The sequence below is a fragment of the Octopus bimaculoides genome, chromosome 16 (genome assembly GCF_046866305.1).
Source record: "Octopus bimaculoides isolate indiv1 chromosome 16, ASM4686630v1, whole genome shotgun sequence".
Taxonomy (NCBI): Eukaryota; Metazoa; Mollusca; class Cephalopoda; order Octopoda; family Octopodidae; genus Octopus; species Octopus bimaculoides.
Window position 1 is genome coordinate 13,528,934 of NC_142943.1, and position 15,000 is coordinate 13,543,933.

Consider the following 15,000-nt stretch of genomic DNA (forward strand, 5'->3'; position numbering starts at 1 on the left):
ATATAAAAGATATATATATATATATATATATCTTTATATATATATATATATATATAAGATATATATATATATATATATATATATATAAAGATATATATATATATATATATATATATATATATATATATAAAGATATATATATATATATATATATATATATAAAGATATATAAATATATATATATATATAAAGATATATATATATATATATATATATATAAAGATATATATATATATATATATATATATATAAAGATATATATATATATATATATATATATATATATATATAAAGATATATATATATATATATATATATATATATATATATATATATATAAAGATATATATATATATATATATATATATATATATATATATAAAGATATATATATATATATATATATACACCCATATACACATATACCTGCATTAACAATAGATGATATGCACACATATATACATATGAATATAGACTTCAATAGACATACTTGTACACATACATATACATGCATATACACATACAAATACACACATACACATATATACATATACATACATAAATACATATCCACATATATAAATACATATGGATATATAAACATACATATATTTATATATATATATACACATACTTATATATATATATACACACACACACAAACACATATATGTGCATAACAAGATATAGACAGCATCAGATAAATACAAACATGTACCTATGCATACAAATATATATATGCATATACTCAAACATATGATTATTCGTATATACATATACACGTACACATATAAATGGATACATATGAGTACAAATATAGACACTTAATAAAATTTTCTAAACACATATTTAGAATAGTGAGTACATGATAGAACACTCTCACATCTTTCATTAAGCAATTTCTTCTTAGAATTTAATAGATTTAACCTCAAAGGCAATTTAGAGAAAGCGAAAGAGGAGAAAGAAAGAAATTAACAGAAAATTTAGAGTGGAAAAATATAGTGTGACAGATGAATGGGAATAAAGCTTAAAAGTGTGGAAATGAAATGTAAAAAGACAGTTAAAGGTCGAATTTTATAGATTGGTAGAAATTACTTATAGGAGCTAAAGGTATGTTTTGCCAATGTTTGCAACGATAAATACATTCCTTTAAACATGTTTACAAGAGAATTCTCCAAGAGCAAGATGAGAAATCGTTCTTCGTTACAGAGCAGACAAAAAGATTTACCTTTATCATATGGGAAACGCTCCCTTGAAAAGGAGAGGGCAGAATGGGAGGCCAGGGCTGTAACGGATTTCATCTGCTACCAAGGTTGACTTAGCCTTTCATCCTTTCCAGTTGAACACCGGGGTCGATGTAATTGAGTTACCCCTTCCCCCAAAACTGCTGATCTTATGCCAAAGTCGGAAACTATATTTGTTCTCTGAATGTATTAGCATTAAAACAAATACAAAACAAAAAAAATGGCAACATATAAAATGTGTCTTTACTCTGTGAAACCTAACTGCACCTGGAGACATTTTTGAGAGGACAACATGTTATTGTTAAGAATTCACCCATCCTGACAGTAGTCTATGGCACATCAGTGCCATTGATGATAATATTTCCCAAGGCCTCACATTTTGGAGAACTGGTATAACTAATCAGATTGACTCCAGTCCATAACATTGCCAGCATTGTATCAGCATTTCAGACCCATATTATTACTCCAGATAAATTGCAAGAACCTTCATGCAGAAAATATGAAAATATTTTGATAATCGTGTAATAAACTTCACTGCCATTACCGTCATCATTGACACCATCTTCAACATCACCATCATCAATTCATTATCATCCCCACCTCCATCTTCACTAATATACTCATAGTTATCATCTTCATTACCATTATTAACATGAAACAAAATATGAGCTGGGAACTTATACTCACCGCCCAGATGTGAAACAAGATCCATTTGCTGCCCCAAACGTTGACATAGCCACAGAAATTGGTATTATAATGGCAGCAACTCCAAGAACTCGATCACCCCATAACTGGAAAAAATAACTATTCTTTAGAAATTTGCATCTTGAAGAATTTGTTTTGTTTGTTTTTTGTTTTTGACTGATTAATTAAAAAGAACAAAAATAACAACTACAGCATATCCAAACGTTGTGGTGGGGTGCTGGAACTATCAGACCTGAAAGTCATGTAAATAAATGTAAACTTTGTAACTGTGTACGTTTTAGAAAATTTATTAGGCAAACGGACAAACAACAAAAGATAGAGGAAGAGATATAAATTGATAGATTGACAGAGATGGATAGAGAGAGCGACTGGTAAACAGAGACAGATTGACAGACAGACACAGAGAGAGAAGCTGATAGAGAGATAGGCAGAGGCAGACAGGTGGAGACAGATAAAAATAGCCAGACCAAGACAGATATGCAGGGTGTAGGTTTACAGTTACCACATAAGCACATTAAATTTCTTTTAAAACATTTTATTACATTTAAATTTCTATCTTACAATTAACTAAATTGGCATAGAATAATGGTTTCATATTTCTTTATAATTAAGACTTAAAGTGTTAATATATGAAAGCGAAAGGGATGGTTGAATAACTGTAAACCTACTTTTGGGCCAGCCTGTATAGAGATAGAGATAAACAAATAGATAGAGACAGGTGAACAGATGAACAGAGATAAACAAATAGAGACAGGTGAACAGATGAACAGAGATAGACAAATAGATACAGGTGAACAGATGAACAGAGATAGACAAATAGAGACAGGTGAACAGATGAACAGAGATAGACAAATAGAGACAGATGAACAGAGATATAGACAAATAGAGACAGGTGAACAGATGAACAGAGATAAACAAATAGAGACATGTGAACAGATGAACAGAGATAGACAAATAGAGACAGGTGAACAGATGAACAGAGATAGACAAATAGAGACAGGTGAACAGAGATAGACAAATAGAGACAGGTGAACAGAGATAGACAAATAGAGACAGGTGAACAGATGAACAGAGATAGACAAATAGAGACAGGTGAACAGATGAACAGAGATAGACAAATAGAGACAGGTGAACAGATGAACAGAGATAGACAAATAGAGACAGGTGAACAGATGAACAGAGATAGACAAATAGAGACAGGTGAACAGAGATAGACAAATAGAGACAGGTGAACAGATGAACAGAGATAGACAAATAGAGACAGGTGAACAAATGAACAGAGATAGACAAATAGAGACAGGTGAACAGATGAACAGAGATAGACAAATAGAGACAGGTGAACAGAGATAGACAAATAGAGACAGGTGAACAGATGAACAGAGATAAACAAATAGAGACAGGTGAACAGATGAACAGAGATAGACAAATAGAGACAGGTGAACAGATGAACAGAGATAGACAAATAGAGACAGACGGACCAATGAACAGAGGGATACCCGTTTGCTCTTTTGTTATTTCAGTCACTGGACTCTGGCCATGCTGCTCCCTACCTTGAAGTGTTTCATCAATCAAACATTCTTTTCTACTCTAGGCACAAGGCCCGGAATTTTGGGGGAGGGGGTCAGTCGATTAGATCGACCCAGTATGCAACTGGTATTTAATTTATCGACCCCAAAAGGATGAAAGGCAAAGTCGGCCTTGGTGCAATTTGAACTCAGAACGTAAGGACAGACGAAATACCGCTAAGCATTTTGCCCGGCGTGCTAACGTTTCTAATTCCTTTATTGCCCACAAGGGGCTAAACATAGAGGGGACAAACAAGGACAGACAAAGGGATTAAGTCGATTACATCGACCTCAGTGAGTAACTGGTACTTAATTTATCAACCCCGAAAGGATGAAAGGTAAAGTCGACCTCGGTAGAATTTGAACTCAGAACGTAAAAACAGACGAAATACCGCTAAGCATTTCGCCCGGCGTGCTAACGATTCTGCCAGCTCACTGCTTTTCCTCAATAAAATATTATATTATGTATTATACTAGTGGGATCTGTGGAAATTTCACAGAATGAAAAAAAGATAAGAGAAGCTATTTAAGAAAGAAAGGATGATTTTTAATTTTATTTTACTAAGTTATTTCACTTCCTGTCACAATAATATATTATATGATTTTAAAACTTCCCTCTGCTAAGCTCTTCAAATTTCTATTTCTCTCTTCTTCAACAAACTTTTTAACCATGTAATTCCCCTCTTCATAACATTTCTCTCTTTCTCTTCACCTTTCCTTCCCCACCCTACAGCACCTCATTATCACTTCTCTCTCCCACTTTTCTCTCACCTTTTTCTCTCATTCTTCACCTCTCCCTTCAACTAACCATGTGATGCACTTGGCCTTAGTGTATTATTATATTCCTCTCTTCTTTCTTCTCTACTCACATTTCTCCTGCCCCCGCCTCTCTTTCTCTCACTTTTACTCCACCTCTCTAACTAACTAAAGTCTAATGGGCCAACAAACAAGCAGATTATTATTTAGATTGTATCATATTGAGCTACTAGATGGCAGTTTTCAACTACTGTACAATCAATGGCTATGTCACCAATACCAGTAAACGACTGCCCAACATTAAAACCAACATTTACTGCTCTGAAATAGCAACCCATGTAAAACAATGCACCAAAGGTAACAGAGTTCTGTGTAATTTCCTCATCCTGTTATGTGTATCAGGTGCCAAGCACTGCATTACATTTTTTTTAATTATGTTTTGATTTTTGAAATTATTTTGATATTATAATGAGTGTCTCCACTTCCCCACTCTACATTTCAGTGCTAGGCAATGGCTTAACATGGTACAAGTCTTTAAGGAGTGGCTGTGTGATAAGTAGCTTGCTCACCAACCACATGGTTTTGGGTTCAGTCCCACTGCGTGGCACCTTGGGCAAGTGTCTTCTACTATAGCCTCAGGCTGACCAAAGCCTTGTGAGTGGATTTGGTAGACAGAAACTGAAAGAAGCCGGTCGTATATATGTATATTTATATGTGTGTGTGTGTGTGTGTGTGTGTGTGTGTGTGTGTGTGTGTGTGCGTGTGTTTGTGTTTGTCCCCCACCATCGCTTGACAACCGATGCTGGTGTGTTTACGTCCCTGTATCTTAGTGGTTCGGCAAAAGAGACCGATAGAATAAGTACTAGGCTTACAAAGAATAAGTTCTGGGGTCGATTTGCTCGACTAAAGGCGGTGCTCCAGCATGGCCAGAGTCAAATGATTGAAACAAGTAAAAGAGAGTTTCTAGTAAGCCCTCAAATAGATTAAGTACTGATTTCACTACCCTTTTATTCAATTAAAACAACCCCAGTGTTCAAATCCTACCTCAACCTCTTTTAGTCACCTTTTATGACTGGCAGAGGAAATATTCTTTGACATGCCAGTCAATATGAGAATATGGAAATATTCTTTGACATGCCAGTCTCCACATAGCACTGGAGCAACTTGAAGTGTTTTGCTCAAGAACACATGTCACCTGTTCCAGGAACTGAACCCATGATCTGGCAATCATGCATGCAACACTCTTACCACTATGCCACGTGCTTTCACTAACTCTCACCTTATCGACAGCACCCCTGTACATGGTTTGTACAGCTCTCACAAGCCATTCATTTACTTCCAGCTTCCTCAGTCCCCACCAATTTACTGAGCAAAGAACTGTTGAATATTATTGATGAGAATAATGACAATCAAGACAAAGTGAAAACAGAATGTAATGATAATTAGTTTGACACACAATGAGAGATAAGAAAAGTAAAGCGTCTTTAACATTTTGAGCTTACACTCTTTTTCACAAAGTCAGATGGAGGAAAGAAAAAATAAAGCAGGAGTAGATATGCTTGTTATGTTAGTGCATGTGTGTGTGTGTGTGTGTGTGTGTGTGTATGTAAGATGCCATACCTCTTTGATTGTGGAGGCAAAGAAACTGTAAAATGAAATGCATGGTGTAAATGCATTTATCCTCTATGTCAATACATTCAATGTTTAGTTTAATAGGAAAGCAAAGAACAACATACCCCACCAACTGTAGCCGATTCCAAGAGCTCCCTTTTTGTCATAACAGCCAGATAGGAGACATTCGTCAGAAGATACAGAATGGTGACAAGGGGAATCCCGATTATTATTGCCAGAGGCAAATTTCTATAACGAAATATCAGAATGCATACATTTTACAAAGGAGGAATAACTTACATTTTTTTTGGCATGGAAATGTCTTGTGTGTGTGTGTGTGTGTGTGTGTGTGTGTGTGTGTGTGTGTGTGTGTGTGTGTGTGTGTGCGTGTGTGCGTGTGTGCGTGTGTGCGTGTGTGTGTGTGTGTGTATACACGAGAGGTGGGGGCTGAAAAGTTCCTGGCTTTGGGTAAAAGAAAATAAAGGAAGATCAATTAATTATGATTTCATTCAACATATTCCCATCTCAGATTCACACACTTATTGCAGCGGTTTTTCAGTTTTTCTAATCCCTGTAAAAGAACTTGGGAGGTTGGGCTTCCAGCCAGGCCTTTTACGATACCCTTAAAGCCAGGAACGTTCCAGCACATCCTTGTAAGTATACATATATATATATATATATAAAAATATATAAATTCAAAAAGGGATAAAAATCTTTTACAAGAATTTTATCAAGAAGCCAGTGTGTAAAAAAATTCATAAGGGAAATTTCTATTCCCAAGAATATAATTATTTGTTTATATTTAATAAGTTGAAAATATTATTTTATAGTTCGTGGTCAGCAGCTAGGGTTGCTGTGTATGCAAATAAAAATTCAAAATTAGGGAATGGAGTAGATAAAATCCAAGCTACCTATGTTTCATAGCTAGCAGAACCTCAGAAGTAGTAATTACTCAAACGAGGGATAATCCACTAGCTTTCCATGTATTTTTGATCGAGTTAACATGGGATCCCTTGATGACAATGTAAACTTCATTTGATTAAAGCATCTTGGGACTGATGAGTGGTCAACTCAGTCAACTCACTCTTGTCCTTCATTCCAAACACAATCCTCTGGTCTTAGATTTAGTAGTTGATAAAAAGACAAATGAATTAGAAATGAACCACAATCCTTTACAAGCTATGACCCCATTAAGCTTCATGCCTTTCTTGGAAGTGTAGTATATTCTTGGCTACAATAGTGACAACATAAATTTCTTCCATTTTCTTGCTCTGTTAAAGTATTAGAGTAAAATTATAGACATAACTACATGCTTGAAGAGGACACTGCTTGAATTTTAACCCTGAGCGATGGATAGATGGATGGATGGATGGATGGATGCATAGGTGTGGCTGTGTGGTAAGAAGCTTTCTCCCCAACCTCATGGTTCTGGATTCAGTCTCAATACTACGTGGCACCTTGAGCAAGTGTATTCTACTATAGCCTCAGGCCAACCAAAGCCTTGTGAGCAGATTTGGTGGACAAAAACAAAAAGTCCATCATGTGTGTGTGTGTGTGTGTGTGTATACACACATACATATATGTATCTATGCATGCATGGATGTATATGTATGTATCTACATGTGTGTGTGTCTTTGTGCCTGTGTTTGTCCCCTACCATCACTACTTGACAACTGGTGTTGGTATGTTTATGTCCCCATAACTTAGCAGTTTGTTAAAAGATATCTGTAGACATTAAAAAAAATAGTACAAGGATCAATCCATTTTGACTGAAATTCTTCAAGGTGGCTTCCCAGCAAGGCCACAGTGTAATGACTGGAACAAATAAAAGATGCATACAGACATACATTACACACACACACATATATATATATATATATATATATATATATATATATATATATGCGTGTGTATATATATATATATTTATTTATTTTATTATTATGTGCCCTTTTAAAGCCTAGCCAGGCTCATGGGCCCAGTTTCCCGGTTTCTATGGTGCATGTGTTCCCCCCAGCTGGACGGGATGCCAGTCCATCGCAGTGTTACTCAAGAAACAGGAAGAAAGAGTGAGAGAAAGTTGGGGCAAAAGAGTACAACACGGGTCGCCACCCCCACCCTCCTGCCGGAGCCTCATGGAGCTTTTAGGTGTTTTCACTCAATAAACACACACAACACCTGGTCTGAGAATCGAAACCACGATCCTACAACTGCAAGTCCACTGCCCTAACCACTGGGCCATTCGCCTCCACACACACACACATATATAATTGTTAAACAGGACAGCAAACAAAGGCAAAGCAAACATCTCAAGTCATATACAATATCATTATAGGAAGAAATACAAAATCTTACAGCTGTTTCTGGGACATCCCGAATAAGGAATATTCTGTCATCAGAGACAAATAGGGAAAATGAAAATGGTATATATTAATAAGATGACAATATAGAGGAAGGAGTAAAAGAATAACGAGATGGAAAGAAAAAAGGAAAAAGAATCATAAAAGTTCATAGTTCAACTTTCCAAAGTTATAGAAACCTAAGCATGAGTCTGTATGTGCAATCCTGCAGAGATCCATGAGTGTAAGTTCCTAGATACAATCCTGAATATATCCATGAAAGAGTTGTAAGATTTGGAATTTCTTCCTATAATAATATTGTATACGTCTTGAGATGTTTGCCTTGCCTTAATGTTTGTTGTCCTGTTTAACAATTATATACCCACTGCATCGGAAATCTGCAATGGCTCCATAACTACCGTCTCAGCTATAACCTTGGAGCCCCAGTTATCCATTTCAGCACTTACCTAGCGTACCTAATCGTTTAGATCACCTGTGAACTAAACCCTCATACTTTGTATGCAATAAGCAATAAGCAGTTTTGTAAGCAATAAGCAGGTTTATGTCAAGCACAGAATTGCATTGACATAGGATACTTAAGGAGTAAAAAAAATCACATGCCTTTTGAAATGCAATCAAATACGAATTAAATTTATAGTTAAGGTGTGTGTGTGTGTGTGTGTATGTGTGTTTGTGTGTGTGCGCGCACGCATAGCATTTGCATTGTCCTTCAGCTTATGACTGGATTTGATTGTGTTGTCTGGTCTGGAAAAGAAAAACAATTTCAAATATTTGAAGTATTTCAAAAGGACGTCATGAATTTTATGACTGGTAAACACAGGTACAGGTATGGGTGTGTGGTTAGGAAGTTTGCTTCCCAGCCAAATGGTTTCAGGTTCAGTCCCATTATGTGGCACAGTGAGCAAGTGTTTTATATGATAGCCCCGACCAGACCAAAGCCATGTGAGTGGATTTCATAGACAGAATATGAAAGCAGCCCATCATATATACATATATATATATATATATATATATATATATATATATATATATATATATATATGACAGACTCTCAAATCGAAGATGACATATGAGTGTTCAGTTTTTTTGCTGAATAACCTGCACAAATGATTTATTTATAACAATCATTTGATCTACATGTGCTGTACATTAGCTTACTCCCTCCATCAAATTGACGTAGCCTGAACAAGTGCACAGTGTGCCATGTGCCAGGTATCAAAGAGATCGCAGACCAATGTGAGATGAAGTGTTTTCTTCAAGAATACAATGCACCACCTAGTCTATCTAGGACTGCACCATCTAGTGTGTTTCTTTTCTTTCCTTTTTTAAACAATAAGGTATGATTTTAATGGAGATTTGGTTGCTATATCTAGCAAATTTTACAACCACATAGAGGTACCTTCATTAGCTCATGCCATGCAGTAGTAATTGAAGCTAGTGACCACAATAAAACCAGTCAACTGATGCCAGTGAATTCTTACTCAGCCAGGTAGAACAAATTACTGTCTCCATTTACAGAACTAATAATTTGCCTTTAGAAAACTTAAATGTCAGTGAAATGCATCGCAATTGTATTTAGTTGCATTCCAGTGCATTCAGAGTTCAAGTTCAACCAAGGTCAACTTTGCCTTTCATTCTCCGTTGTAGATAAAATAAATACTGGGCAAGTACCAAGTTCCTCAAAAGATTTAATTTTGTATGAAAGGCCTTGAGATAGTGGTGTAATGAGAGTGGGTTCTGCCTGGGGCAGCCACTGAGTTTGTTCCCCCCCCCACCACCACCACTACCGGGTCCCCAAGCCTATATAGTCTCATAAGAAGAAGTCCTGTGCTAATGAATGAGTCACCTGGTGTGGACCACTCCTCACACCCACCAGCCACACTACTGCCTAAACATACACCTTTCCTTCGTTCAGCACCACTACCAGGTCCTCCTTGACTGCCTTTAACAGAAATCACTGAATTCATACTGGAGTCTGTTGCCAGCATTTAGACCAGGGGTTCTCAGTCACTTTTTGCCTAAGCCCCCACCTTGCACCCTTTGATTACTATTCTACTTTGATGGACCCTGAGAGCCATTTGACATTTAAGAACTAATTTCATAGAAATTTCTTTCAAAATTCTGAATTGGTGATTGGAAAAATGTTAAACTATGTAAAACATTAGACTAAGAAGCCTTGCTGTTTTTTGTTTTTCTTCTCTTTTTGCAATAAATACATTTGAAGCAAAATTTTTTTCATGGACCTTTAAAGTACAGTTGTGGATACCTAATTTAGTATTTTATATGTTGAAGGTTGATCTCAAGACACTGACCCTTATGAAGGAGATGACTAGCGACCAAGATATCTGGTGCATTACTGTATGTATGTATGTAGTCAATTCAAAACAAGCAAGAAAAAACAACACGAGGACGTGGTACAAGTACGCTCAGGTTCCAGTTGATCTGATCAACAGAACAGCCTGCTCATGAAATTAACATGCAAGTAGCTGAGCACTCCACAGACACGTGTACCCTTTAACCTAGTTCTCGGGGATATTCAATGTGACACAGTGTGACAAGGCTGACCCTTTGAATTACAGGCACAACAGAAACAGGAAGAAAGAGTGAGAGAAAGTTGTGGTGAAAGAGTACAGCAGGGTTCGCCACCATCCCCTGCTGGAGCCTCATGGAGCTTTAGGTGTTTTCGCTCAATAAAAACTCACAACGCCCGGTCTGGGAATCGAAACCGCGATCCTATGACCGCGAGTCCGCTGCCCTAACCACTGGGCCATTGCACCTCCACATATATATATATATATATATATATATATATATATATATATATATATATATATATATATATATATATATATATATATATATAGGCACATACACATATATACATACATACATGCACAGATGTGTATAAGTACATGTTTATTTTACAGACGCTCTTATTCTACAAAGAATAAGAGCGTCTGTATCCTATGAAAAATTCTTAAATAAAAATTAACAAAAGAGAGAAACTGGTAAATTCTTAACATTTCATACAGAGAAAAACTCAAGTAGAAAATTTGGAACCTGTACAAACCTGTATGGATTTTTAAGTTCCTCTATGGCATAATTGAGGTTATTCCTGTTTTGGAAAAAAAAATAGGAAAAGATAGAAAAAGTGGAAGTTATTAATAATTAATTTTGAGATAGACATAAATTATTTAATTTATAGAGGCTCCTGTGCCAGTGGCATGTAAAAAGCACCCACTACATTCTTGGAGTGGTTGGCATTAGGAAGGGCATCCAGCTGTAGAAATATTGCCAGATCAGATTGGAGCCTGGTGCAGCTGCTGGCTTTCCAGACCTCAGTCAAACCATCCAACCCATGCCAGAATGGAAAACAGACGTTAAACGATGATGATGATAAGAGGAGGAAAGGAATCAGAATTTTTCCCTATTCCTGATTTCTTAATAATACAGCCATAGCAGAATTGTTTGCATGTTGGACAAAATGCTTACTCATCAATGCATTGCTGCTAGTGTGAAAATGCATGTATACATGCATGTCGCCTTACTGGCACATGAAAAACAACATTCGAGCGTAGTCATTGCCAGTGCTCCGAGACTGGCTCCAGTGCAGGTAGCATGTAAAAAACACCTTTTGAGCATAATCGTTGCTAGAACTGCCTGACTGGCGCTTGTGCCAGTGGCACATAAAAGCACCCACTATACTCTCGGAGTGGTTGGCGTTAGGAAGGGCATCCAGCCATAGAAACTTTCCAGATCAGATTGAGCCTAGTGTAGCCTTCTGGCTCACTAGTCCTCAGTCAAACCATTCAACCCATGCCAGCATGGAAAGCGGACGTTAAATGACAATCATATATATACTGATGGGGCAAGCGAAATCGTGATGGCACCTGTGCCCAGTGTCGCCTTCCTGGCACTTGTGCTGGTGGCACATGTAAAGACATTCGAGCAAGATCGTGCCAGTGCCGCTGGACTGGCTCCTGTGCAGGTGGAACGTAAAATACACCATTTTGAGCATGGCCATTGACAGTACCACCTGACTGGCCTTCGTGCCGGTGGCACGTAAAAGCACCCTCTACACTCTCGGAGTGGTTGGCGTTAGGAAGGGCATCCAGCTATAGAAACTCTGCCAAATCAGATTGGAGCCTGGTGCAGCCATCTGGTTTGCCAGTCCTCAGTCAAATCGTCCAACCCATGCTAGCATGGAAAGCGGACGTTAAACGATGATGATAACAAAGCAATACTGGTTTGTCAAGCGATGGCAGGGAGAGAACAAACACAAAACATAAACACAAAAACACACAAATAAACATAATAATGAATGAAACTAAGACGAAATTACTCACCATCCATCATAGGCCCATAATCCATCATAAAATGCCAAAGCAATGACTGACCCCGAAGTCTCAGAACCTGTAAAGCCCTCTGGGAGGTCATAGAATTCACCTAAAAGATGTGATAAGAAAGAAAACTATTATTATACATGGTAGGAGTGGCTGTGTGGTAAGTAGCTTGCTTACGAACCACATGGTTCCGGGTTCATTCCCACTGCGTGGCACCTTGGGCAAGTGTCTTCTACTATAGCCTCGGGCCAACCAAAACCTTGCGAGTGGATTTGGTAGACGGAAACTGAAAGAAGCCTGCTATATATATGTGTGTATATATATATATATATATATATATATATATATATAGATAGATAGATAGATATACAGGGCAAGGAATCGTCAATTAGTAATAAAATTAATAATTAACAATTTTGCCGGGTAGCTCAGTATGAAAAAACCTTATCATAAATATTGCTATCAATTAGAGAAAAATTTGTAGTTTTGGAATCAGTAGTTCTTTGGCTGCTATTTCTGAATTCTCAGTATGGTGGAGAAGCAGGATACTGCTAATCCCTATATATTTATGATTATATATATATATATATATGTGTGTGTGTGTATGTATGTATGTATGTATGTGTGTGTGTGGGTGTATGTTTGTGTGTCTGTGTTTGTCCCCCAACATCGCTTGACAACCGATGGTGGTGTGTTTACGTCCCCGTAACTTAGCAGTTCGGCAAAAAAACCCAATAGAATAAGTACTAGGTTTACAAAGAATAAGTCCTGGGGTCAATTTGCTCGACTAAAGGTGGTGCTTCAGCATGGCCACAGTCAAATGACTGAAACAAGTAAAAGAGTAAAAGAGGTATTTGGCATATAATGAGGGCACATGGCCTAGTGGTTAGCATGTTGCACTCACGATTGTAAAATCGTGGTTTCAATTCCTAGACTGGATGATACATTGTGTTCTAGAACAAAACACTATCTCATGTTGCTCTGCAATCGTTTTGATACCTGATGTGTGGTACACCTGTTCAGGTAATATCGATTTGATGGAGGGAGTGAGCTAATGCACTGCATTTGTTCACATAGGTGCCGGAGTGGCTGTGTGGTAAGTAGCTTGTTTACCAACCACATGGTTCCGGGTTCAGTCCCACTGTATGGTACCTTGGGCAAGTGTCTTCTACTATAGCCTCGGGCCAACCAAAGCCTTGTGAGTGGATTTGGTGGACGGAAACTGAAAGAAGCCTGTCGTATATATGTATGTATATATGTATATATATATATATATATATATATATATATATATATATATATATATATGTATGTGTGTTTGTGTGTCTATGTTTGTCCCCCTAGCATTGCTTGACAACCGATGCTGGTGTGTTTATGTCCCCATCACATAGCTGTTCGGCAAAAGAGATCGATAGAATAAGTGCTCCGGTATGGCTGCAGTCAAAAATGACTGAAACAAGTAAAAGAGTGCAAGTCATTCAGTAAAAGCTGAACACTTATACATCGTCTTCGATGGGGGAGTCCCCCATTTGGCATATAAGACATACTCTCACATATGATGTTCCCTTCTTTTACAAGGATATTTTATGAGGAAGAAACTTAGTATCATCATCATCATTGTTTAACGTCCGCTTTCCATGCTAGCATGGGTTGGACAATTTAACTGAGGACTGGTGAACCAAATGGCTGCACCAGGCTCCGATCTGATCTGGCAGAGTTTCTACAGCTGGATGCCCTACCTAATGCCAACTACTCCGAGAGGGTAGTGGGTACTTTTATGTGCCACCAGCACGAGGGCCAGTCAGGCGGTACTGGCAACGGCCATGCTCAAAATGGTGTATTTTACGTGCCACCTGCACAGGAGCCCGTCCAGCGGCACTGGCAACGATCTCACTTGAATGTCTTTACACGTGCCACCAGCACAAGTGCCAGGTGATGCTGGGCACAGGTGCCATCACGATTTCGCTTTTGCTTGCCCCAACAGGTCTTTGCAAGCCGAGTTTCGTGCCCAATGAAGGAGACGATGTTGCATATTTCACCTAAAAGATGTGATAAAAAAAAATGAAAAAAAAATAAAAGCGTAAATAAGAGAATTCACTTAAAAGATGGAATAAGAAAAAAAGAAAAGAAAACAAGAATAATTAAGAGGAAAAAATTTGCCACTCAATTGTATTGGATAAATGCTTAATCTTTTTCCGACTTGGGAAGATACTGTACATGACAGGGAAGCTCTGATATGATGTGCATTTTCTCTTGATTGGGGTAAATAGTCTTTCAAGGAACATGGTGAGCTTTGCTTGAATAGTTTTCATTTCTGTTTTTTTGTCATATAGCTTACAATAACAACGCACAGCATCTTGGATGATATGTTTATTTTTTGTGGTCGTAAGTGCAGATAGTTGTTAAGTCACATAGG

At 37.4% G+C, this 15,000-nt stretch overlaps 1 protein-coding gene across 2 annotated transcripts in view; it reads right to left on the bottom strand.

Annotated features, from left to right (window-relative positions):
* LOC106878295 (b(0,+)-type amino acid transporter 1) overlaps window positions 1–15,000 on the bottom strand; it is a 79,171-nt gene that overhangs the window by 19,315 nt on the left and 44,856 nt on the right. For both annotated transcript variants that reach the window (XR_016244582.1, XM_089364160.1), the window contains exons 6-9: window positions 12,588–12,687; window positions 11,312–11,356; window positions 6,007–6,130; window positions 1,932–2,035 (exon numbers count right to left, since the gene is read on the bottom strand). Coding sequence is in view for 1 of the 2 variants with exons in the window: in XM_089364160.1 (XP_089220286.1) it covers window positions 1,932–2,035; window positions 6,007–6,130; window positions 11,312–11,356; window positions 12,588–12,687 (373 nt within the window). In the remaining variant the exon portion in view is untranslated. The remainder of the gene's footprint in view (window positions 1–1,931; window positions 2,036–6,006; window positions 6,131–11,311; window positions 11,357–12,587; window positions 12,688–15,000) is intronic.